General features: G+C 44.2%; 2 protein-coding genes across 8 annotated transcripts in view; one reads left to right on the top strand and one right to left on the bottom strand.

Annotated features, from left to right (window-relative positions):
• ACACA (acetyl-CoA carboxylase alpha) overlaps positions 1 to 17,639 on the bottom strand; it is a 138,129-nt gene extending 120,490 nt beyond the window's left edge. For 4 of the 7 annotated variants that reach the window (XM_054208970.1, XM_054208974.1, XM_054208973.1 and 1 more), the window contains exons 1-3: positions 12,819 to 13,007; positions 9,757 to 9,803; positions 7,612 to 7,864 (exon numbers count right to left, since the gene is read on the bottom strand). In XM_054208970.1, coding sequence (XP_054064945.1) covers positions 7,612 to 7,838 — 227 coding nt within the window. In that variant the 5' untranslated portion in view covers positions 7,839 to 7,864; positions 9,757 to 9,803; positions 12,819 to 13,007. Of the gene's footprint in view, positions 1 to 7,611; positions 7,865 to 9,756; positions 9,804 to 11,240; positions 11,465 to 12,818; positions 13,008 to 14,157; positions 14,263 to 17,508 lie in introns of those variants that run through there. The other 3 variants (XM_054208971.1, XM_054208977.1, XM_054208972.1) reach the window with 3 other exon arrangements.
• C7H17orf78 (chromosome 7 C17orf78 homolog) lies at positions 15,428 to 24,907 on the top strand. Its single transcript, XM_054208987.1, has 7 exons — positions 15,428 to 15,539; positions 20,584 to 20,664; positions 21,235 to 21,507; positions 21,964 to 22,077; positions 22,642 to 22,781; positions 23,344 to 23,514; positions 24,645 to 24,907. Exons 3-6 carry the CDS (start codon positions 21,348 to 21,350, stop codon positions 23,491 to 23,493), a joined length of 564 nt encoding a protein of 187 aa, XP_054064962.1. The 5' UTR covers positions 15,428 to 15,539; positions 20,584 to 20,664; positions 21,235 to 21,347; the 3' UTR covers positions 23,494 to 23,514; positions 24,645 to 24,907.
• Positions 24,908 to 26,898: the final 1,991 nt, after the last annotated feature.

The raw sequence follows: 26,898 nt of genomic DNA, 5'->3' as shown, positions 1-26,898 counted from the left end.
TTTGCCTGTGCTCCCAAAAAGCACACCCACAGCCCCCAGTCCAAACAGTTCCTGACCATTGTAGCTGTGAGGAAACAAATCCTACATGTACACAGAGCTTGATGTTAGAGGAGCAGGTTGAGCATTGGTTAAAAACATTCACGGTGCCTTCTGCCAGCTGAATTCACTGCTACAAAATCAATGGACACGATTTGCTGCAACATCCCTACAAAAACACAGTACCCAAGGCTGTGTCGCTCTGATACAATACTTACCATCAAACACACACTCACTACAAAGCTCGTTTCCTAAACATAATGCTACTCAGAACCCAAATGGCAAATTCCGTATGAAAACCATCCCCCTAGGCCTGCGGTTAGACAAAAGGAAAGCCTGCGCACTTCTCTTCTGTTCTAGCCTCCCAGAAAAAAAAGCGTTCATTACAGGCACATACCTGACGCACATCGCGGCTAGGAGGCCGCATCGATCCCAGCACTGTAACATGCCAAGTGCTATCAGTGACGTAGCGGTTTATTCCAAAGGCAGTGATGCATTAGCTGGCTTGTTTGAAAGGCAGCCCTGAGGAGACTGCAGCACTAACACACACACACACAGACACACACACCCCGAGAAAGGATTTCCCCCCCCCCCCCCGACGCCTCCAGATTAGGCCTGTAACGGGTGCGGAGAGAGGGCAGCTCTCATCACTGATTTGGGCTTTATGTTTTGTAAATATGCAAGCGCTGATGTGAACACATATCTGATCCGGTAAGGCTCAAGCCAGTTGAAGCATCCGAAAGGTCTGCTCTGGTTTTAGATCCGCCCTTGCAACCTATTTCACAAAAAGGCAGAGAGAAAGAACAAGCATATACGTAGTCCAGCCAGCAATATTGAATTATGCAGCTGGAGTAAATGGTTTACTATGTCTCGGGTAACGGGCACTGGGAGGCAGTGATCTGGACTGATTCAAAGACAGTTTTTGCCTGTGAGTTTAAAGAGACAGAACAGTTGGCTTTGAATGCAGATGCTGCCAGAAATCAGTGCTTCAACATACAAATCAAAATAAAATGACTCAACTCAGCTCTGACAAACGAATGAGCCGAAGGATTTCAGGAAATTAAATAAAGGATGTAGCACAAAAAACCAACAACAGCCCTTTCCCTGTTCTCTAGCTAAATTCATGCTAATGCAGATTTTGAACGGCCATCAAGGCACGTCTTTAGCCTAAAGCAGTAACTTTGGTTGCAAAACTACAGAGCCCAAACTGGCACAAGCTGACAGGATTCCTCTCAAATAACCAAGTACCAACAGCTGCAATACACGCAGATTTTAAGTGCTGAGACATTTGTTTCTCAGGTATTTTCTTTTCTTAAACCATGTATCTGGATTTCATCTGCCATGCCGTATGCATTCTAAACTGGCCCGTACCCACAGGATGCACACATCAAATCACTGGTGTTCCCTGCAAGCCCCAAAGCAGCCTCACAGCTGTTATTATGGGAGGGAACCTGATGATTTAAAGCTCACTGAGCTCCCCCGGATCATACGCTCCTGTGTGTGTACTATGATCAAAACCACTTCTCTCCTGAGCTCTTCAACATAGCCCGTGACCCGTTCTATCTCTGGCTGCTCCTTCCAAGGTATTCTGCATTCAACTTCACGAGTCTCATGCTCGACAAGCCTCTAGCCCCCCCGGCAAGCTCCAAGCCCCTCCCTCTCCTTCAAAGTTATCTTTCAGAACCCCTTTCTTCGTCCTTCCCACTTAGACCCACGGCACCAAATTTTCACCCCTCAAAAATGCCCAGTGAATCCAAATATCAATCCAAATAAATAGCCAAACTTAAATTGAACTGATATCTGTACTACAGTTCCTAAAACCACAAAGTATTGAAAGCTTTTTACTTTTATGTCCTCATAAAGTACAAAATTCCACAGGTTTCTGCAGTAACAGCCTAACACACTCCAGGTCAAGCCCGGCCACCAAGACAAACTTTAACAACAACAACAGTAATAGTTCTGCAACTGAGAAGAGAGCAGGGTTAAAGTCTTTGGCAAGGAGCCTTCCCAGCCCTCTTTGACAAAGTTCAAGCATTGAACAGATCTGGTCTGCATGAGAGAATACATGTTTTTTAACACACAGAATTAAGGGGGTAGGTGGGGGAGTTTTGCATAGAATTTATTATTGAAAAAGGTTTTGCCCACTGTAAGAGAATCCTGTATAGAAAGCACGATGCAGCCCATTTCAGCCACCATTCTTACAGCCAGAGTTACATATGGAGTCAAGAGTCATCTCTGCTACCTGCCCCAAGCTGGATGAAAAGCGAGGGCGTTCAGGAAAATACAGGAGGGGGCCCTAAAGTATTCTGATAGGGACAAAGCATACTTCCTTATCTTTTCAATTAGAAATAACAAATGTGTGAGCAAGCAGGAGACACTGTCACCGCTGTGGTATTTCAGCCGGCTAATCTTTGCAAAATCTCCCTACAAGTTACTGAATTTAGAGATGTTTCCCATGTTAACTGAGGTCAGAGGGAGTAAAATGTTATACCAAAATAAGAAGAAAGCTACTTTTGAGAGGTATGAAGATGAAAAGCCCTTTAAAGTGTATTTGTTGAACTAAATAGAGTAGAAAAAAGTTATAATTCACAGATTATCCATATAACCAGAAACAGCTAGGAATTCAGAACACCTTACAAGCTTCCTCTTTCTCAACAGATACAGGAAGAAATTCAACTTTTCACTCCAGGTGGATGAAGTTCGAAATACAAAACACAACATCACTCACTGGCCGTAGTGGCAACAAAAGGGAACTACATCCTTTCTTTTGGCAGGGTTTCCCTGAGGATGCACAGCTTTATTTCAATAACGTGCAGAAACACGCACCAGTATCACTCTCCCCCATCTGCTGAGCCAACAGCAATTGATCATATGCAAAGGACAATGTCTCGGCAAGCAGCAATTCTGGTTTCATTAACGGCCTTCTGGTCCCCGAGATGCAGCCCCATGCAAGTTGCCCGACAGAAAAACCTCAGCAGCACCATGGTAACTGAGAGCACAGACAGCAGAGCAAGAGCAGGAGCCGGCAGCTCTGGCGGAAAGCTGGGAATGGGAAGGAATCGGTTCAGCAAAGGAGCAATCCTTTTGGATGCAGCTGGGCCAGTCTCAGGCACAGCAGTGAGAGCACCAGCCTTGCCGACACTGAAGATACTTGTACTTCTGTGCACAGATTTGTGCATAAAACTACAGCGGCGATTATCATTTTACAAGATCAATGCCCTATAGTGCAATCTCACAACCACAAACAGTTGGACTGGAAAGGATTTTTTTTTTTAAATTCAGAACAAGCTCAAAAAGATCCTTTATTACTTTTAGTACTCTCTGCAATCACTTCACAACTGGTTTCTAAGCAGGCACCCTGTCCTGGTGCCAGGCTGGGCATACACAGCACACTACTGTCCCCAGTAAAACTGAGGCGTTCTTCCAAAATTACTTTAATAGATAATTAGTTCTTCTTAAGCATCTCAATAATTTATTGAGACTATTTACTGAGAAGTCCAAATACTGTTAGGTGCTACAGGCTGAAGTGTCTGCGGGCTTAACATCAGAGGTAACAGCTGAGCTGCTTCCAAAAATTTGGCTTTCAGTCGATGCAAGTGGATTGTCAGGTGACACTGTACACCCATTTCATCGCTTATGAAACCAGAGCCCTGATGTATAAATACCAGAAGACATGCAGGATTTATTCTATTTTAAACAAGAGTTTGATACAAGATGCCATGTTCGAAGCTAGGAATTAAATTTAGCAATAGTAAAGAACAATTTACTAAACAAAACAAACAGACCCAAAGTACGTTCCAAGTGGCATTTATAGAGAAGTTACTTAATCTACCACTAAAACTTCAGAAAGGAGCATAGCAGCCGTTTAACAGCTCGCTACACTACAAGCAAAAACCGCATCCCAACAGGACTACTGCCTTCAGCTGGAAGTCGGAAATTTCTGAACGCAAAGACAATACAATTATGCCTGGAAGCAAAAAGATTAAGAAAAAAATCGTACACTTGGCTTTATTATCTAAAGGTGCAAAATGCAACAAAGGGTAAAATTTGTTGATGTAAACTGTACATGAGTATTTTCTTTAAGGATGCTTGTTTTCCATGTTAGATGCTATAACTAATAGAGTGAGGAGGGCATTTACATGATTTTTATTAACGATACTCCTAAAATAAAGCACAACTACAAGCAAGAAAAGAATCAGAACATTTTAGTCTGCGTGGCTACTCTTCCAACACACAATTTCTGTTAAGTGCTGACGTTCCACACACCAATTTGAAGTTCATTTCAGAGTGTGGATTTCTCAATCCTATAAAGTAGCAGCCAACTGGCACAATCAAAGGTCTTCATAGATCTCCAGTGGTATGGAAGCCTATAACGTACAACCTGTCCCAGTAAGACTGTCTTTAGCAACAGCATAAACACTTAACAAGATCAATAAGGTGATAGATGGAAGAACACAGCGCACACATGCTCATGCTCGAATGAAGAAACACGAGTTGGCATACGGACTGCCCATCGCTGGGTCAGGGTGTTTCGATTAGACATCCCAATCCCGTCAGATGATAAGGCTCACAGCAATGTTTTCCAGCCCAGGCAGGAGACCTGCAAATCTCAGGTACTGAATATACACCAAACAGCCTACTGAAACATCTATGCTTCAGGAACTGGCAACATGATACTGGTTTTTACAGGGATCTAAGAAGAAGAGAGAAGCAGCAATGCCTGTTACTACAGGAACACTCACAAACCCTTTCTCAGCTGACTAAATTCTGGATTTTAGGCATAATTGTTCCCTGAGAAGGACTTCTCCGCAGCAAAGCCCCTCACCTCAAATACAAGCTATCTCTATCTGACCAAAATTTCCTGTGTGAAACTAACCAGCAAATGGAAAGATTTTTGGCAACTTCTTCAAAAAGATATGCTCCTTTGGACCTGCACCTTGTTTGACGCGCTAGTCAAACTGTACAGAACTCCCCATGAATTTATCTTTGTCACTTCAGAAACTATTGTACCTTTGTGATCACCAAAAGGAAGCTGGAAAGAAGAATACCTGTGTTCCACAAATTCACTGTCACAGCGTGACTTCGGGCAAGTTGTTGAACTTGTCTGTCTCAGTTTCTCCATCTGTAAACACTATTTGGAAATGTTTTGATGAAAGGGACTACCATCCTGGAAAACTATTTCAATACTTTATCTTAGAAAAACAGCCTACAATGCTGTAACTTTTTTTTATTTGAATTGGCATTTCTCTCCAATTTAACTGAAAGTCAAGTACCCTTAAAAAGAGAGTGCCAAAGTAAGCAAGTTGCAACAGAGGTGCTCAAGGTCGCACACCTATTGCGTTATGCCTGGCGCTGATGTCTGGTGTGCCCTAGAAGGTGCTTGATTTTCTTGCTCTCCTCTTGTCTATTTCTGTACTAATGGTTACCTGTTCATCCACTTTCTTCTGTTCCTAAAATATATATAGTTACAGGGATAGATCTTTTCCTGCTTCAAAATTATCTTTTGTGCTGACAAATTAGAACTGGCAGTCATTGGAAAGGTAATCCCCTTTAAATTTGTGTTAAGATTTTACATCTGTTATATCACTGCCAGCTGGCTAAACATGTCCATAACAACTCCGTGAAGTATGGACTACTATCTCCCTTCTGTCCCAACCCAAAGAGTCCAATAACCACCAATAAAAGGACACATGAAAATTCCTTAATCTGCACAAGCAAAGAAACTAACAAAACAGAAGAACAAACTGAAAGGATCAGCTGGTCATATAAACATCTACTACTGGTCAGTAAAAGCCAGAAGCCTTTTTGGAAACAACCATTTCTTCAAAAGCAGCAAAGTAAAGGTAGCGAGGGATTGTTCAGTAAAAACTATAGTGGGATTCAGCCTGTCCTGTATGTTCCTAGACTGGGACGACACCTTTTGCAAAGGCAGGCAGAAAGAGCAGCTCAAGAGGAGGCTCTTCTAGATTTGGTTCTGACCACTGGGAGGAAATGGTGGGAGAAGCGGAGGCTGAAGGGCACCAGAACAATCACAGACCTATTTGTAAGAAAGAGCAGCAAAAAGGTAGTAAGTTACATCCAGATGCAAGATATCAAGGACAAATCTTTCCTAAACAAAAATGCATTTCCTTCCTTACATGCTAAAAAGATTTGCAAACAGAGGACTGTCAATTGCTGCAGTAAATTTGGATGTTAGAAAGACTTTTATCACTGTCCAAAATTACATTTTCATAAACAGAACAAGTATACATGAAACAACTGCAGGGTAGTTGGAAATTCTGACAATAGTGAGCAACCTTTCTGTTAAACTGGAAGGATGTAAGAAGCAGGGCTTTGGTAAGGATCTATTCCAACATTGTTTAACATTTTCTTTTTAAATTCATTAGTTACAAGCTTACCATCAAACTAGGATGACTGAAGATGCTTTGGAATCAAGAATGTAACTCTAAAGAAATTTAACAAGGTGGCAAAGTAACCTGAAATGAGTTGCTGCAATTCCGTAGTGATGAGTGCAAATACTACAGCTAGCAAAAGATAACTTTATCAATATTCACTGTGGTGACTACTCCTGGACCGCTGCTCCCCATGTACAACACCTCCTCACTCTGCCCAGCATGGACAGAGGCTCAGGTACAGTACTGTGCACAGGTCTGGGCACCATGCCTCCTGGAATATGGGAAACCAAGGAAGGGGACATGGAAGAGTGAGGCAAGACTGATCAGACATCGAGAAACTCTGAACTGTACACCACTGAAAAGTACAAGATACCCAGTCTGTAACAGAGAAAATCCAAAGGACACAGCCTGCTAGTGGTACGCAGAACACCACCACTGTAAAATAAAGTGGCCTTTTGACGAGGAAATATTAACGTCACGATCTCAAAAGCCCAACTTCATAGCACACTTAAGCCACAAAGAATCAGGAGTAGGAGTGAAGCTGCCCTTCTCCCAGACGTGAGACCAACATGTCCCTGAGCTGCAAGCAGCAGCTACCATATGAAATCTCGGCTTACCACCACTTTGCAGGGTACCAATCTTTTCTTTAACCATCAACAAAATTTACTGTATCCAAAATAAAAAAACATTCCAAGCAACATGGAGTCATTGATCTTACCCAGGGGTACTGCCAATTCTTTGGCTACACAAAAAGCAGCAAATCCCATACAAAGACAAAATAAGCAAATAACGTCCTTGTTCTCAACAAACACGGCTCATCTAAAAGACATATACAAGTGAAAACTTAAAAGATCTCAGTCAGCACATTTCGTTTTTCTGAAAGCCAGGACAAGAGACAGGCACTATAAGCAAGTCCACCATAACACTCAACAGCTGAGATGTCTGAAAGGTGCTTACGGAATTCAGGCAGAGATATTTCATTAAAACCAATGGAAAACAGAAGTTTTTGATACAGATAAACATACAAGAGGTCATTTAGAAACAGAATGCCCAAAGATGTCTTGGCACAACAAAAACATCTGAAGCCAATCCTGGATATGAAGTTGAAACTTTGGATTATCTTTGGAATGAATGGAGTGAAAAGAGGGAAGACTGAATCTGAGTACTGTTTTATCCATACCTCATATGGCTTGCCAGGCCATCCTGAGCGTTAGAAAGTCCTAGATCTGAAAGGGAATCCGAGCAGACAGACGCAGGCGACAAAGACCGCTCTTTCTCCTCTAGAAGGTCAAGTTTCACCAAGGAGCTGGTCTCATCTTCCGAGTTATCCTCTGACACAGAGCCAATCATAAAGCGAGAGTGAGGGTTCGTCTCCAGGGGTTTAGTGGGTTGGGAAGACTCTTCCATGGCTCCTACAAATTGGGCTCTCAACACTGTAAGGGGCAGAAGAAAGTGAAAAGCCAAAACCTGAGGTTAATACCTGCTATTGCAGGACAAAGAAGAGGACAAAGCAAGGTTCACTTCTGATAGGAAACACAACATTAAAATACCATAGTTGAACCCAGAGAGGAGACCAGGAACAAGAATAGCTACTTCTGCTATAATCATTGACTTTTCTGTTTGCACAAGGACCATGAGACCAAAGCAGCTGGTCATTCTCATGTGTTGCAGAGCCTGCTAGTTTAGACAAAGCTGCGGTAGTCACTTAAATGAAAAAAAAAAATAATAAAAAAAAAATCACAATACAAATGCATGACTAGAAATCCAAAATTTTTGGTTTACTATTATGCTTCGGTTCGTTAGTTATTGGTGACATTTAAAACCTGACTGGACATGGTCCTGGGCAACCTGCTCTAGCTGATCCTGCTTAAGTAGGGGGTTCACTAGATTATCTCCAGAAGCTCCTCCAATCTCAGCCATTCTGTGATTAAAAACTTGTATTTCAACAGCATCTGAACACTGGGACTCATTGCGCTACGTACTTCACATAGCACTATTTACTGATATTGAAATGATGCATTTGATTGGTCAAAAATGCCCTTTTCCCAGCCCTCACCAGGTATAAGACACATTATCTCTTACATTTTTTCGGAAGACCTCATACTTCTTAGGATTCTTTTAGGAATTGGAGCGTATCTACCAAACGATGGGGAGGAGATACAGCGTACTGGCCAGCAGCCTGCCAGCCAGGCGGGGCTGGGCAAGACCAAAGATCTGTTCAGCACACGAGCCCACCTCCAACTCTGGTCAACAGCAGACACTTGGGCAAGAGAAAAAGAAGGGGCTGAACATACTGTTTGCCTCCCCAAAATACGATCTTCAGCACATCTCAAGCCACAATTGATACCTTCGGACTTAATAGCATGAAAAGTTTCAACTGAAGTGAAGTGAGTAATTTTGAAATTTTCAGAGAAGCCTCCACAGATTCTAGAACAACTACAAGATTAACTGACTATCTTATAAAAAATGATTCTCTAAGAGTTCTCTATACATATAACAGGTATAACACAAGCAGTAATTAAGTTAAAACTTTTTCCACATACTGTTGTGCCATCTGCTTTATCCTTAACCTGAAAATACCAAGCTTTAGGAAGACTTCAAACTTCAAATCTCATTCCAAGTCTGAGGATAAGTCACTACCAGGATGCCTGTAACAACCCCACCAGCTCTGGTGCTTTCCAGACCCCCCTCTGATCTGATTCAACAAAATCATCCCAACTGTAACCAACAAAACAGGATAATTTCCTGCGAGGTTAGCAAGAGGAATTGGAGCAGCAAAGAGAGTGGATCGAAGATACTGGTAAGGAATGGTGGGGATAGAAGAAAAATCTCCCCTTTTGGGCAATGGTGAAGTGTCAGAGCCACCTTCTGTAACTTCACTCTCACTTTAACCTCTTGGTCCCAGATCATCCTTGTCAATTAGGGGACAGTATCTACTTTATGGTACTATATTGAAACTTAGTAGCACGGTTTACAATTGCCAGAGGAAAATACAAAAGTTCAGGACTCCATTTTCCATTAAAAAAAATTGTTACATAAAGAGAAGAATCTCTTAATACAGGGAACTCTGAGTATCAAAATTTTAGTGTTGTTCCAACAGGGAATGAATGCATCTTCTTCAAAATTAAAAAAAAAAAACAGTAATAATTACAACTGAGAATGAGCATGACAGATGGAGAAAACAAAGGAGCACCTCACAGCACAAAGACAGGTGGGATGGGGAATAAACATTTGATACGCCCTGCTCTGCCTGACTTTGATGCACTTATATTATAACTACACACAGCTGGAAATCGCATCATTATAAAATTAGGAATGCACTAACCTCTTGTTATTCGTGCAATCTGATCAGTTATCCACTTCCAAAATGAACTGGAAAAGAAAAGAATGAACAAGTAAATATTATTATCATGAAGAATACTCTGTGTGTGTTTTCCCCACCACTAACAAACCTTGGAACACAAAACTGTCGTGAAAAAAACACAGGTACAAAACAGACTAGATTGCTCGCTCCGGGGCACAGAGTAGCCCGGGAACGGAACCCACGATGTTCAAGCCAAGCCGTGGCACCTCCTGCTAGTCCATCATTCTGGCAGCTTCTGAGCAATGTGTTAGCACACACCTGATCATCCCACAGATATTTTTAGTTCTGTTTCTAAAAGAAACTGTGCTTTGTGCCAGTGCTATCTACTTCTGTCTAACAGCTCTGAACTTCTGAATCTGCTGGCCAATTTCAGCTGAATTTGATGGTCAGGAATAAATTGCAATGGTAATTAGAAATCTCATGAAAAACTGGTGGCTGGAAGACACAGCTGACATACCATATTTTTACATAAAAAACCCAACAGTTTACCTGTAAAGTAAACTGTGATACAGCAATACAGACACAGCGGAAATGAGGGGACGTTTATCTCAGGGCCCCATTCCCCCAACAGGTACTTCACTATGCAGAAAGGACTGGTTTGATACCCTTAACTCTCACAATGTGGCACATTGACATCCTAAACCACTGGGAAAACCTCATCAGTCCTGCTAATTATAGCCATGTCATGCCAAGTACAGGGATGCAGCATAATTGGTTTGATACGAACATGACAGCTTTCATCCAGTACACAAGCAAAACTGGACCATGTTATAACACAAACAGGACATGATCGTAGTTTTAATTAGAGCACAGACAAGGAATTTATAGACAGTGCAACCCTTAAACACCATGCTCTTCCTTTGCATCAGTAACTGAGAATTAAAAACTGATCCAACTGGCTTATGCACTTCTACCATGAATGTAACTGACTGAATTATTTAGATCAAACCCCGTGTTGACATCACTACTCCCACAAACTCCAGTTTCACTGGGGCCACAGGCAGTTCATTTTACAGAGACATACTTAACCATTTTATGACTGAAAAGCCACAAATATCTGTCCAACATAGGCATTCGAAAGGTGGACAGACCTGTCTTTTTGAGGCTAGAGAGGGAGAAGAAGGGTAAGCAGACTGTGAAGCCCGCACACCTATCTGTGACATGCAGAAACTACACCATGTAGCAAGATTTCTTTAACTGAAGTGCTTGGGCCGGACTTATAGTTCAGACAGCACAAAGTTTAATCAAATTTTGTTTGTGCATATAAACATGAAGACAATATTAATGCATATATTTATCCTGGCGTCAGATCACTCCTAGAGAATTTCATCCAGACAGATTTACTGTAGGCACAATCATCAGCGCTGAAGAATCTGGGATACAGACAAACTAACTTCAACCCTTTCCTAATGAAAAAAAAACTTTTTCTAATTTCAAGAACTTACACGTTAATAAGCAAGTTTCAAGGCCCTTTTTTTTTTCCCTAAGCAGAGAAGGAAACAGAGGAACAGGCAGTGGCGCGTTTCACTCAAACACTCCAGAAGAAAGCAACAACCCAATGCCAAGGCTCCTGATCCCCAATGCCACAAACAACTTGACTCAAACGTCTTGTTTGTACAACTCCGTTCAAAAGCAGTTAGTTACCCATGAAGCCCCATTCAAGTCCATTTACCAACGCACGTCCAGTCCCAAAGTCCAGTTTTGCAACCAGCTGGTAACTCAACATTGCATTGAATTAGACATAAGCTCAGCTTGTTCTCAGCATGCTGTAATTTGTTATTCATATTTAAATTGATTTGAGCATTGTCTGGGGCCAAATAAAATGTAGACTTTCTCAGCGATCTCCTCACAGAAGCCTTTTGCTTTCAATGCTGCAAACAGAATGTGCAAGTCTCACCAACCCTCTGCATATTGTATTCACTACAGTTTCTAACACAGCATCCCGCTCACCACCAAGACAATGTTCCTGTTAGTGTACCACTAACCATTGTGGATGTACTGTGTGTTTTAATAGCGCTGAACTAGACCCTAAAAACCAAAATTGACTGGCTCCTCAGCCTCTACACTTATCTTTGCAGGTGACAATAGCCTGTCAAACAAGCCAACTTCTGCAGAGAGAGAACTTTTTGCTGAAAAAAAACCTGTAAGTTACAGAAGGATACAGACTGAGAACTCGACCCTGCAAAGACATCAGAACAGGTAACATCACACACTCTGAGCATGTTCAATTACACAAACATGTTAAATCACAGATGAATCTTTGCAGAACCTGAGCCACGCTGTCCTCCCTCCTCCCGAAGAATCATCACATGAGAGGTCTGAAGATACACAGCACTTTCATAACTCCCCAGGTCTGCACACATCAAGGTGTTAAAGACCCAAATCCTGTTCACGCTACAAGCAGTGAATACAAATTCAAGAAGTAACATATCTGGTTTTGCCCGAGGTGAATCAAAACCCAATTCACTTCTCTGCAGCTCTACTAATATCATTAGTAAAATACTTGGCTTGACAGTGAAATGCACAAGTAAAAATATTAGACTTTAGATGTTTTTATTACTTTAAAACCCTTTTTATTATTCTAAAATACACCTAGGCATGAAACTTAAATAATGCCAGTTGGAAATTAAGTTTCTACTTTTTTCAAACCACCCCATTCCAAAGACAATTACACTACAGAGAACGTTCTTATTTCAGTGAAAATGAGTTGTAGGTTCTTTCAAAGACTCAAAATAGTGCCTCTACAATACCAATAAGTCATACAAAAAGGAAACTAACAAAACTAGCTTTATTTAAAGGTCTCCCATTTAAAGCCCAGGCATCTGTGGTATTGCTAATCAACACAAACAATTTTAAAACAATGAAATGGTTGTGTACTTTCACCACCCTAACTGAATGAACACAGGTAACAGAAAACAAAGGAACAAAAAAGGTAAAACCAAAGTAAAAACAGATGGTACCTGTGTATCAAGTTGACTACTTAATTGCTTTTACTGAACACAAAAAATCATCAACATGCTCACCTATACCAGGGCTGGAAGTGAGCGTCCAGATCTGGAGAGGGCAAAGAGATGATTTTTGTACCAAGACAGGCCACCAAGCATCAAACCCTTGACCCGCAGAGCTCCTTGCCACGTCCTGTCAGGCCAGCGGCCGCTGCATTTGAAGACTCGCTCAGTCTCAAAACTTTGCCAGCCTGTTCCTCTACGCAACTGGTGGGCCACAATTCAAACGCGGCTCCACCTGAGCCATGCCCCCTGATTAATAATTGGGCATTGCTTCACTGCCTATCCGAAAACATTCTCAGCAAATATCAAATACCCTGTGAAGTTCTGCAGCTGCTTCTGTATTGAAAGGTACTTCACAAACTGTATGACCACAGTTTGGAAGTTCTACTCAGTTTTCAGATTTTCTGTACCAATGTTAAACAGATGAGGATAAATATCCAAGTGGAATATGTCCTTCCTAGGTCTCCTCAGGTAAAATATGTCTGTGTCACTTTCAAAAAGAATGTAAAGACAAAAAAAGAGCGTATATTTACTGCTATCCTAGTTTGCTAAAACACTCAGTGCCTAAATCCCATGCGTTTGAGAGAATTGGGCATAACTTAAATGGTTTGCTAATATTTACAGCCTGCTAGATTGGAATTGACTAGCTTTACTTTGGATTTCTTTTTAAACACGGTATATTTCCTTTTGGAACTTTCACAGTGCGATCTGAGAGACAGCCATGAGAGAATAACAACGTGCTTCGCTCTGCCAATCTGCTTTTACAACTTCACCGTTTCCCAGCTCCAGCCGGTGTCTCCGGTGCCCCGCGCAGCCCGCCGGGGAGAGCAGCAGCGCCCCCCCGCCCCGGGCGAGCAGCCCCCGGCTCTGCCCTGAGGGCCCCGACCCCGCGGGACGGGCGAGGGGCGACGATCGGCAGCGGGATGCGCGCCCGGCGCCGCAGCCCTCCCGCCCCGCGCCCCTTCGGCGGCTCCAGCCCCCCCCCACCGGATTTCTGTGTAATTAACGCGCTCGCACGAGGCGAAGCCCCAACCAAGGTTCGGAGCCGCCAGCGCAGCCCCCGGGCGGGCCCAGGCCGGGGCGGGGGCAGCACCGGGGAGGCCCCACGAGGGGTCGGACTGGCGGCACGCGGGGGTCTCCGCCCGCCGCGGCCCACCGGCGAGGCACCAGGCCGGCTCTTACGGCGGCTGCAAACCCCCTTCCCGCCCTCTGCGCCTCCCGAACCCCGCGCACGCCCCGCACAAAGCCGCCGGCGCGGCCCGCGCTCCCCGGGGGGCGCCGGGCCCACACGCCCCCCCCACCCCTCGCCGCGGGCTGACACTGCCCCGCAGGCCCGGCGGGGCGGGGCGCTCACCTCAGGGTGCCGGGAGCGTCGGAGGCGCGGCGGGCCCCCGGCCTGGCGCTGGGCAGCCGAGCGGGCGGGGGCGCAGCGCCGCCGCCCCATTCACCGAGCGGCCTCGGCCCCGTCCCGCCCCCCGGGCCCGCCCCCGCCGCCGCCGCCGCCGCCGCGGTGGTGGTGTGATGCGCGGGGTTACCTCAGGTCAGACACCGCTAACCCTGCCCCTCCCGAGGCCCGTCCCCGCGCCGCTCCCATTGGCTCTCCCGGGGAACTGCGCGGGGGGGCGTGACCAATCAGGCGGAGCGCGCGGGGCGAGGCCAATGAGGAGATGCCTATGGCCTGAGCGGCCGGTTGGGCGCGCCCACTGGCTGCCGGCGGGGGGAGGCGGTGCTGGACGGGCCTCCTCACCCCCCTCTCCGCGCTCCCTTAGCCCCGCCGGCCTCGCGTCCTGCAGCCGGAGCGCCTCAATACGCCCTCCTGACCCAAACCTGCACTTTTTTAGAGGAAAACTGCACGGTGGGGGCTGCAGGGCTGACAGGCAGCGGGGTCGGTAACGGGGCCCACTCTGCAGCAGGGCCTGGCCCAGGCAGGGGCCCGACACAGGCCTCGGGGCCTCGTGCGTACACGGGGCTGGGCACAGGCCGCCCTCGGCTGGGCCCCGGGCCGGGACAGCAGCCCCAGCAGGCACCCGCGCCTCGGCACCCCGCTCCCGGAATCACCCACCCCCTGCTCGGCACTGATGAGGCCCCACCTCGAGTACTGTGTCCAGTTTTGGGCCCCTCACTGCAGGAAAAACATTGAGGTGCTGGAGCATGTCCAAGGAAGGGCAACGGAGCTGGTGAGGCGTCTGGAGCACGAGTCTTGTGAGGAGCATCTGAGGGAGCTGGGGGTGTTCAGCCTGGAGAAAAGGAGGCTGAGGGGAGACCTTCTTGTTCCCTACAGCTCCCTGAAAGGAGGGGGTAGCCAGGGGGGGTCAGTCTTTACTCCCAAGGAACAGGCGATGGGACAAGAGGAAATGGCCTCAAGTTGTGCCAGGGAAGGTTGAGGATGGATATTAGGAAAAATTTCTTCACCAAAAGGGTTAAACATTAGAACAGGCTGCCCAGGGAAGCAATGGAATCACCATCCCTGAAGGTATTTAAAAGATGGGCAGATGGGCAGACGTGGTGCTGAGGGTCATGGTTTAGTGGTGGTTTGGGCAGTGTCGGGTTGATGGTTAGGCTCAATGATCTGAAAGGTCCTTCCAGCCTAGATGATTCTGTAATTCTATAACCTGTCCCTTCCTGGGGCACTGGCAGGCGGACAGAGCAGAGAACCAGCAGCCAGGACATGGCGAAGCAGGCCAGGCGCTGCCAGAGCGGTTCCTACCTGTTCTTTGACCTTCAGCCACTTGTTCTGTACGTGGACAATGGTTGACAACGGTTTAAAGAATTACCCCTTCTCCTTTTTTTACTTTTTAACTTTTGTTTAAACATTGCTGCATTACAGGGTTGCTAACATTTCATTCAAAGAAGCAATGCAAGTTTAATTCCTAATGCTGCAGGATCTGGTGATCCATGTAGGCAGATCCTCTTCCTGCTGGGAGTGGCAGTGGTGCCAGGGGTGTATAAAAGCAGCATTACCTGCACAGACAGTTTTGGGGCCCATTCAGTGTTCAGGCAGCGCTTGTCCCTGTGAGCACCTTCCTGCAGTGCTCAGAGGAACAGAACTAACACCCATATGTCACTGCACCTTCCTCTCCATCGTGGGGAAACTGGGGTTTGTTGTATGTATATGTGCACCGGGTTCTTTATTCCTGCACTTTGAATAAAGGGTGATGCCAGGTTTGAGAGAATACTCCTGAGAAAGTGTGTCCCGGCCCTGGGGACTGCTCTGGGACAGCCATCCCAGGCTGGCCTACTGCAGGCATATATTACACATATAGAAAACCTTCTTTGGGGCTTTGTGGTTAATAACATTAGGGGGAACAGAGCACGTTCTCACCTCCATCAGAACTAAATCTGGACAATTGTTCAAGGCACAGATGTTTTTATTTATATCTCTGTAGATACTTCTTTTACACAAAGGATCTTCCTCCGTTTAAATATGTGTTTGAAGGAGCTAAAAGAGAAGTCTAGTCGATGTTAGCTTAATCATACGCAGCACTAAATCCCAACTCACGCAAAGTGAGGGGGAGTACTTGGCACGCTGAGGGATTGTGTCCCAAATCACTGATAATAACTATATACAGAACTTACAAAATCGGAGATTACGACAGGTGCTTAGTTCATCCTGTCTAGGGTTCTGAGCATGACCAGATCATGCTAAAACCTGCATGCTGCTTGTCTGCCCTGCCCATTTCATCCATTCAGTTAATAAATACTATTCAAATACTGCTGGAGGAGTGATTGCTACATATAATTAAATCCTGTAGCAACTTTCCCATTCAAGGGCAAAGAGAGAAAAGAACATGTGAAAACAGCAAATGAAATATATTAACCTTAAAAGTAAAGCATGGATTTGGAAGGTGCTTTTGAAATTAAACAGTAATAATAGCCCTGGGCTACCCTCAGCTTTGATGGCCTTAAAGCAGCACTTCATTTAGCATTATAACATTAATGGTTGAGCTTTTTCACAGATGGATCCTAGGGCACATCATACAGAAGGACAGCTGTTAATAGCCTATATACATACATCACAGAAGAGATCCCAAAATATTCCACTATATGAATTTTACACAAGCAAATAAAATCTTTGGGCTTTATATTTTTTACACCTGCTCTTACCCACCGAAGCCAGCAAGAAAATCTCGCCTCGTTGTGAACAAGTGTTGGTGGAACACTTTTTAGAAGGAAAGAAAATTTGGGAGGAATATACTGCAGGGTAAGGAACAGCCAGCAATTATTGCTGGCCATGCTGAATCAAATGCCACATGTAGGACACCTGGTGAATTTTGCTGTGACTTACATGGGAGCAGAAATGGCTTCAAAATTTCCCTCAACTCTAGACTGAAGTAGTCACAACGAAGTAGTTAAAAATGTGTTCACGCTTCAAACTGCAGTCAGCAATAACGTGTGTTTTGATGCAAACATACTGTTTCACAAAGTTCAGATATACTTTCCAATAGTTTTATCAGATTTTGAATTGTAACCATATTTCTGTTTGGGGAGAGGGGGTTGGTTAAATGCATGTCCTTTTTCTATTATGTTCAGAAATTGGACTCAGTAAATTATTTACTTTTACATGACTTTTGAGTGCATGCACTGTTTATGCCTGCAACCCCGCACGCCCCCATTTTCTCATAAAAAGCAAGTGTAGCCTTAATAATACAGCCTTAACTGTAGCAAGTAAATAATTTCCAAAAAAATACAGGGAAAATGTTATTACCTTTTATGAAGCCAAGTTAGGGTTCCACATCTCTTCCCCCGGCCCTGATAACATCGCCAGCGCAAACACAGGAAAGATCATCCTAGGTTAGAGGGGTTAGTGACGCCATCCATCCTGGCACAACTCATGTCCTGGCAGGCAAGTAAAAGAGAGAAAGGTCAGATCGCTTTTTAAAGCAAAATCATGTTGTAGCTATTTAGAAAATGTTACAGAAGATTTTAAACATCAAAACCGAAATGTTAATCCTCGCAATGCTGACAGTTTCTGCCTGTTTTCAAGGATAATTACTAACAAAATACCTCCTCCTCCCCTGCAGTTAGCAGGTTAGCTGCCGTCGCTAACTCAGTCCACAAGATGTGCTGTTATTGGTCCTAAGTTTTCTTACGGCTTCGGGAAGTGCCTAAATCGTCTTATAAAACTGCAAAGTTACACTTGTCTCAGCATTCCCAGCCCAGGAAGAGAAGCAGCAGAACTAATCAGAAAGCGAAACTGAGCACTGTAGATGGGACGGTGAACATTTAGTAACGGTACTGGATAACCACATTAAAAATAAACATTTAGTTGTTTTAAATTATTTATAATTCTCTTTCCAATATTTTTGAGGTTTTATCTACAGGGCTGAGGAATTTTGGATGCCTAATGGTTTCTCTCTTGAAAAAGCTGCATAAAAATTAGGAAGTACGGAAATACAGCTTAAAAAAAGGATATAGAAGTGTCTGGTTAGCTGAGTGAGAACATGCTTATTGACGAACTGACAAAATCCTCCTCTATAAAGGTTCCTAACAGGTCTCCCTTGATCTATGCACTGCACAGAAATGGGAGTGAACACTTTTATTTTATTTTGCATTAATATACTATTTCCAAAATAAAAGATTCATTCAACTGGATAAGCATTTAAATGTGTCGATCTGCAGCTATGTATTCTTTGTACTATACTTGGTGTGAGGGATTGTGTGGGGTTTTATACTTCTCAGGGAGATTCAATTTATTTTTTCTTACACTGGAAAACAGCGAATGGTATCCTTATTCTACATTAATTCTTTATGGTTTGTGTCAAGTAACTGGTTGTCAATTATAAACACAGCACCTCAGAGAAACACTTCATCATAAATACGAGGGCCAATTTATCACGAAGCCCTCCTAGGTACGGAGCAGATCAAATGTACCTCACACGAGCCGTGCTATTTGAGATTCTAGTACCATAACAGGGTGGGTTTTTTCAGTTCTACTATTGGCTTTTAAATTTTAAATGAAAAAAAATCATTGAACTAAAGCAGCTGAATACACTGAAATAAAAAACCTGCAGAAGAGTGCAAAGAGAATCCTTATTTTACACCACCTGATAGATTGTAAATATTAAATATTTACACTAAAATCCGTCCTTACCAACCATGAGTATCTAAACAAAATAGGCATGCCAAATAAATACTGACACCCACGCCCTTGCCACTCCATTTGCTCTTTTTAAACTTACAGATCTTCTGGCATTATCAATGCTTATAGAAACGTTTTCTTGAGTCTCTAGAGTATCAGTCATTTGAAATGTCAGGGGTTATTTTAGAGTGAACAAAAATATTCTAGCCTGCCGTCTGTGATGGGGGACATAAAGCTGTGGTTATTCACCATTTAAAAGCCAGAGGCTTTGGAGGAAAAAGTGATTTCCATCGCCACCTTGTGTCCAATACAGAAAATGCCAGTTCTCCAAAAACACCCAACAGCCTAAAGAAATCTCACCAGGACTTTTTGATTCAAGCTGCCTGATCATTTTCCCACTTATTTCTGTGCCTTTATGTATTGGGAGCAACCTGCAGGCTGGCAGGAAGGCACCAGCTTCCTTCATTTCCTAAGCAGTTTTAGGCATTATCAATAATCTAAAAAGCCCAAAATGGCCTGGGACCAGCCTGCTTGGCTGCCAGGGCTCGGGTAGAAATCCCAGCCAGCGCTTGTGGCCCTTTGCAGGCATGTCCGTGCCCGGATCCAGAGCTGCCCTAGGGAAGTGGGAATGCTTGTCTTTACCAAAGCCCCGTCAGGGTGGGCAATGCCAGCTGAGGGACCACCTGGTGCTGGTTTTACTTCACCCAGCGGCATGGCTACGCTCGTGCACCCACTCGCCCTTGGCCCGTGTGCGTCCAGGGCCTGGGAAGGCTCGAGCCCACCCAACTCTCAGGAGCTTGCCAAGGAGCCCCTCTTTGGGGGAGAAGTCTGCAGGAAAGAGTTCTGTTTGCCCTCAGCAATGGGGCGGCTGCCATGGGGCCCCATTCTAGAAGGAGCTCAGCCCCACAGCAACCAGTGGCCCCCAGGACGCACTGGGAGCCCAGCGTGGACCAGACCCCTCTCTCCCACAAGACACCACGTTTACCTGTTTCACCCGTTTCGGTGCTTAACTTCGTGTTCAGGACCAGGGTTAATTTGTGACATACCAACTGAAAGCAGGTTTGACTGACAGAGAAGATTTTTTTTCAGGTCCCATTTTTTACCAAATTGCACATCTCTCTGGACTGGACCAAAACTAGAAATCAGTACAATCTACAGTGAATTAAGGTTCTAACTTTAAACTCTCCATATGCTGACCAGGTTAAAGGTGCAGGAGTTTTGAACAGGAATTTGTGATTACGGAGCTATTCAGGGATCTCAGCTAATCAGCTTGGTATCTGCTAAAACACCTTTACAACGTTACTCAAAGGAAGCAGTAAAGATAAAAAGAGCTTTGAGATTATCAAGATAAGATGTAATTATGCTCACAACATTAATATTTAGCTTAGTGCTTGCACACAATAATCTCAGCAGAAAAGGTGAGTTGTTCACATACTTGCAAGTTCTAACTGAATAAAACTAAGGATTTTATAAGAGACTAACTTATGTAATATTAGGAATAAATATATCTTTGTATGTTAAGTTTCTCTCCTCTACCATATGCTGAACTAAGTCTTTAATCCATACGCCCTCACCTAAAATTCTTACACCTTTGCTGTCAGCAAAACGTTGACATTTAAAATTAGTTACTAAAAGAGGATAGTACTGACTTAACTGTGCCTTGTAATTAAAAGTTGTTCATCCTTCACTCCATTCCCGCAGACCCCAGAGACTACAAATGCCATGTGGAAAATGCCTCGGAAATATCTGGCAGCGTAAGAAGCCTGAACATCTTCCTGCAGGGTAAGGAGTCGAGGGAAGAGGAATGCTGCTAATGGTGTGGTTATCAGTTTCGGCTGTCTCAGCTACTGCTCAGCCACCTGGATGCAAGAGGTCATACAAAATTTTAGCTCTGTTTTGCTAAAAAACAAAGAGATCGTTATCATAATCTTTGATGGGCTGGTGTCGCTCACCATCAGTAATTATGCATAAAATCTGAAACTTTCAGCGTCTGAGTGCCTCGATGAAGGGCCTCAGCTCCTACATGGCCTTTTGAGTCCCCACCAGCAGCAGGGATCCCAAACAGGGGGGTCTCTGTCGACTGCTCAGGGAGTTGTCTGAATAGGTAGTTCTGTTACTACAGACAGTGTGAATGCTGTCCTCTGGAGTGTAAAAACTTACTGTGTGCTTAGGCATTAAGAATAAAGCTCATCCAACAAAAAAGAACCACCAAAGGGATTACACATAAAGAACCTGCTGGAATTTCCCTATTGTAACAGCCAGCTGTCTCTGAAGTTCCTTCACAACCTTTTCCAAGAAGAATTTCAAATAATTTAAAAGAAGCCATTTCTAATGTTTCTTATCCTTTTCCAGCCCCTGGGATAGGAGCAACCAAGGGGAAGTTAAGCAGAACCCAAAAAGTCATCACTCTGGAATGCTTTGGTCTTCAAAACCCAGTGCACGTAAATGTGCTGTATTTGGAGAAGATGCACCGAGATTTGACAAACCAGACAGTAGAGAAATGTACGCTGCAGAGCCTGAGAGTCAGCGCCAGTGCAGACAGAAAACCTGCCATCGGTCACACCTGTGTTCTACTAACACACCGCCAACAAAAGTTTCAGAGAAAATTTATCTTTAGACAAAAAGGTAAAAAGTTCAATGTAGCAAATACATGTTTAGGTATGTCAGAGGATAGCAGTCTTCAATTTCATATACCTGATACCTTAGCAGTTATTAAAAAATGCTATCTGTATCTTTCTATTAAAATAAGAACTAGGAGAAAGTAATGAACCAGAATTAACACTACTGAAAGCTTCAGGTTTTGGAACAATTCCACACTGCTGTTCTCCCTTCTTTAGGGAGGGCCAGGAGGTTTTGGCAAATATAGTTTCCAATATTAATATGTACAGAAAATTCTGTGCTTTGAGAAACTGCATACAAGCAAGAAAACTGTCTCTACTACTTCACTGCAAATTGTCAGGTGCGCTGCCACCTCTTGCCAACTGCTTCAGCGTGCAAGTAGTTCCAGCCTTCAGCTGCTTCTGGTTCTTCAGTTTAAACAGAAACAAATATCTGGTTTTAAAACTTCTTTTTTATTTCCAGTGTTTCTAGCAGGGACATTGAATTATGCTACAACAGCAAAGCTGCCCAAACTGAAAGCTTTTGCAGAGGGTTTGACCACCCCACATGTGCACCAAGAAAACCAAACTTTAGAGAGTAAGTACCAATTCTCCCTCCAGAGTCACAGAAGTAGCACAGTGGTAGATGTAAAGGACGGAAAAAGATACTGGCTTTCACACACACAACTTTGACAAAGTTCTCCCAAACAGCAATTTCTTTCAATAGCAGTATTACCTCTACGAAGAAATGCATTGGCCCAGGTGCTTTGTGACTCCACGGCTGTAAGGAGAAAACAGTACGTAAGCAGTGACTTTCACAAGTTACCCGTGCTCGAGTGTGCCCCACGAGGGCTCCCAGCTTCCCTTAAAAACCTCACCGGATTTCAGCGGGAAGTTACAAGCCTTACTACTGTGACCGGGCTTACACTCCAATTTCATCTGGGGACCAGGCAGGAACCGAAAGATATCTGAAATATTTTAAAGTAAAAAGTTTCCGAGATTATAGAGAGATTCACAGCTTCCTGTGGAAGCCTACAGGAGACTGAATTGTTCCTCTGCTCTGGTCCACCTAACTTAGCCCAACCTAACCAAAATGAAGAAAATTTTGAACTGTCAGAGACTTGCAAACACATCTGAAATATTCTTCTCTATCTCATTTTAGAGGGCATTCCATCCACAAATGACAAAGATATGCTGAACAGACAAAAAATAAGTATCGTCATTAAAGTGTTCATCGCTTGCATCCTGTTAGCCTTTGCAATTCCCTACATTGTGTTTGGTATATGTGAAGTTCCCTGCCCGGTAAGTTTTTGAACATGACAGCTTCTCGTCCCAGTTCCCTGCACTCATCCAGAATACTGCCATGTAGTGCTGCGGAAGTGTAAGACCAACAAAAGATGTTCAAAGAATCAGGTTTTAATGGTGTAACAAAAAAGGGTAGAACGGTAAAAATTAACAGGGATTTTATACTACAAATGCTTCAGCAGACATAATTTTTTACAGGTTCAGGATGTCAGGTGGGAACTATTACTACACTGCACGTATTAATTCTAACCTTAGGGGTGCAAGAGAATAGGCAAGACTTTCAGAGGCAAGGTAACCCTCTCTATAGTCTTCCAGGCTGCAGGATGAACTATTTCAGCATGCTCGTTGAGGGCATACATAGAAGAGGGAGATACTGAGAACAAAAGACATCAAGGGCTGCAATATTTACATCTGTAAAGCCATATTACTTCGACACCTAAAAATCCAGTAGCATTCACCATGGCTCCTCCACAAACACACAGCCTTTGGTTAGTTTTGAAGAGTTGGTATTCCCCACTGTCCCCAACACACCCTTAACTGCTTTTGCTTCTTTCCCGAGTGCGCGTGCCCTGCCTGGATCAAGAGTGTATGGAGCAGCGCCAGAAGCCGGCTGTCTGCAGCCAGTTTCCCAGTGCATGACACAACAGCAACTCTTTTAAACAAGTTTCTTAAGGGCACAGAACAGAAGCCACTGGAAGCTTTTGCCTGACTCTCAGCCTTCCTTCCCCAGGTACTACTGGTCAGTGTTAACCAGGTTCGACTGAGAGATAGCAGGCCTCAGTGCAAGCAAGTCTCCAAGTGAAGATTGGGTTAGGTAGTAAAGAGACAGCTAAATCTGTCCCCTGGAGACGATGGTGGGGCTCAGCCATCCCCATGGTGGCTGGTAGCCATCTGACAAGCCTTGCGCACCTCCTGGGCAAACAGCGCAGGTAGCACATGCCATTGTGCCCGTGGTCACAAGTGGAGACAGGAGGGAAACTGTGACTGTCAGCGTGGGGAGGGCGTACAGGGCCGGTCTGGGATCATCCATTCTGCTCTTCACTGGGTAACCTGGCTTTAGAAGCATCTAAGCAACAATTATTGTGCTTGAAGATAGACCTGTCCCTTCCCCCTCAAAAAATTAAATATCCCTGAATTATTAAGGGGCCTTTTGATGACAAAATGATTGAATCTTGTGCTTCCTACCCCATTAAGTGAACTGCTGAGGTTGAACAGTTAAACTCTACTCCCACCTCTTTGGATCAAGTCACTTAACTTCAGCTTATCCAGTTACTTGTCTGTCACCCAGCTCTAACAACTGCCTTGTAGTGAGACGGGAGAGCTTAACCCTGTCGACACGCAAGAAGCCCTCTGCATATTACACATACAGAACAAACCGCTTGAGAGCATTTCATTTGCAGAAATTATCAGTAAATAATTTCAAATAGCAAATGAAAATTACCTCATTTGTTAGAATTTCAGAGCAGAAAAAGGCAGCATATGAGTACATTACTCATTACAAATTATCCACTTAGGTCTTCTTGGAGTGTAACTATACTGAGAAATGTGCTATAGTGAGAGGTTCGGAAATTGAACCGAGACCCTTAAGAGCCATTTCACACAAGCCATTGACCAGCCATCAGGTGGTGACACCTTTGGGCCTTTACTAAGCTGAAAACCATTTGACCAGACTTAAGGGAAAAGATTTTTCCTGTCGTTTCTCCCTCCAGGAGACATGAGGCGTGCTGTAACTTCAGTTCAGCCAGGAGATGTCGCACCACTGAATTACTGATCTGAAAGATGCGACCACTGGTGTAAGAAAGACTCTAGGAGTAGGGTTGTTTAACATTCCTCATGAATATTTTTTTCTTCCCTTACCAGACAGACGCATAACAGCAAGACCCTTACATGAAAAAATCCAAAGCCATTGTCATCCATGAAACCTACCCATGAAAACCCGCAGGCCTCAGAGGAACGCCCATTTTACCTGCGAAGATGCGTCACCTTTCCCTCACCACTTAATGGAAACAGCAGAAAGCAACTTTTGAGAAGACACCCATATGCTGATTCCTTCCATTAACTACCCATATTCTTATTTTAATTCCCAGATACAGGAAAAACCTGTTAGCATAAGCAATAAATATTTCATTAATATTCCAAACTCTGCCTCTCCCAAATTCTTAATATTTTCCCATAAGTTTTCACATGCATTTAGGGGGTGGGCAAAGGGAAGAGGAAATAATTTCTAGTAATTTTAGTCTTGCACTTACATAGTTCAGACAAGGAGCATACATGCAGGAAATTCATCCTAGAATACTAAAGCTTCTCCTCCAGCCTCAACAGGAATAACGTAGATATTAATTATTGAGCGTTAGCCTTTGCTTAGGTCTAAGTGCACATTTTCATGTGCTGATACAAAACGAATCTCTGATCTATTTGCAATGTACTTATATCTAATGCAATCTTCAGCTCTCAGATATGAACTGCCAAAGGCTACATCTGTCTGCTACAGAGAACAGCTCTCATCTCAAGTTCCCATGCAAAGGATTAAATGCTTCAGAATCTGCATAAATGAACAGAAGCAGCCTTCGAGCCTCGCAGTGAACAAGATACCACTTCCCCCCAGTGATACAGATCCTGTTCCTCTAAATCAAGATCATGCACGCTCTGAGGGGCACCAGATTTTCAGACAAAATTAGTACCTCACAACAGCATAAAACCCAAGAAACAGTAATGCCAGGAGTTTTTTGTGGAAGGGGTATGGAGTCACTGACCTATGTGGGGTAGACACAGCCCTGATTTTTCAGACAAAATTAGTATCTCACAACAGCATAAAAGCCAAGAAACAGTAATGGCAGGAGTTTTTTGTGGAAGGGGTATGGAGTCACTGACCTATGTGGGGTAGGCACAGCCCTGGCCATGAGAGGTGTTCCAGGCAGGCGAAGTTTACTGCAAGAACAGCGCCCAAGTATAAGCAAGTTTTTGAAATCCATGAAATGTCAGTTATATTTGCCAGCAGCAGGGCACCATAAACATATAGAGAATCTACTTGAATATTCGCGTTAAATGACATTTTAATTGTCAGCATTGCTGTTACAATCACACCAGGCTCTGAATGAGTACCATGTCCCCATGGCAACACAATACAGCACAGGAGGCCACCGCAGAGGTGACGAGGTACTGTGAGGTGTGTTCTCCAGGCTGGCTGGGCAGGCCACCTAATACGAAAACAAACGCAACTAGCTAAATGATTCCCGAGCTTTAGGGTTTTATGCAATGCTAGACTCGTTAAGCACTATTCAAATCCCTCTGATGGGATGTTCTCAACAAGCCCAAGCCCATATCTGCACCCGGTTCACAAGGATATTTACAATGTACATGGGAGACAGCCAGATCTCGTAGGCAGGACAGTGCCTGCAGGCAGGCAGGGAAGGGAATGGAGAGCCCTTTCTCGAGCGGAAGTGTCGTGGTTTAACCCCAACCAGCAACTAGGACCACACAGCCTCTCGCACACCATTCTTCCCCCCACATAGGGTAGGGAGGGAGAAAAGGAGGGGAAAGAGGGAAAAAAATGGTGGGTTGAGATAAAGACTGTGTAATAGAACAATAATGGAAAAGGAAAGTAACAACAATAACAGTACGAGAATATACAAGACACAAGCCACTCTCGCCGCCCAGTGTATAGGCACCACCCTGAACAGAGATCACCAAATCTCCCCCCAGCCAACCCCCGTTTCTATGCTGAGCAGGACATCTATGGTACAGAATAGTCTGTTGGCCATTCCGTTGTTCCTTCTCAGCTTCTACCAAAGCCGAAAAAAGTCCCTGACTAGTATAAACATCACTTAGCAACAACTAAACCAATATGCATTATTGCCATTCCTTTCACATAAAAACTGAAAACGCAGCAACCCCGGGAAAGATAACGTACTCAGCTGAAACCGGGACAGAAACTCCACCTAGGTGTGCTCTCACTACCTCAGAAATCCAGAGGATGAACCCGAAAAAAATTATTTCACTGGCAGGAGCCATCTGAAAGCTGATTTATTAACTGCCGTGGGCAGTCGGAGTCGGTGTACCCACAGCGGGGCACAGCGCAGTACCCACGGCAGAGCTGCGGCCCTCACGGGCCCCT

Source organism: Rissa tridactyla, chromosome 7 (genome assembly GCF_028500815.1).
Source record: "Rissa tridactyla isolate bRisTri1 chromosome 7, bRisTri1.patW.cur.20221130, whole genome shotgun sequence".
Lineage (NCBI taxonomy): Eukaryota > Metazoa > Chordata > Aves > Charadriiformes > Laridae > Rissa > Rissa tridactyla.
The sequence above is the reverse complement of the archived record's forward strand: the minus strand, read 5'-3'. Positions and strand labels throughout refer to the sequence as shown.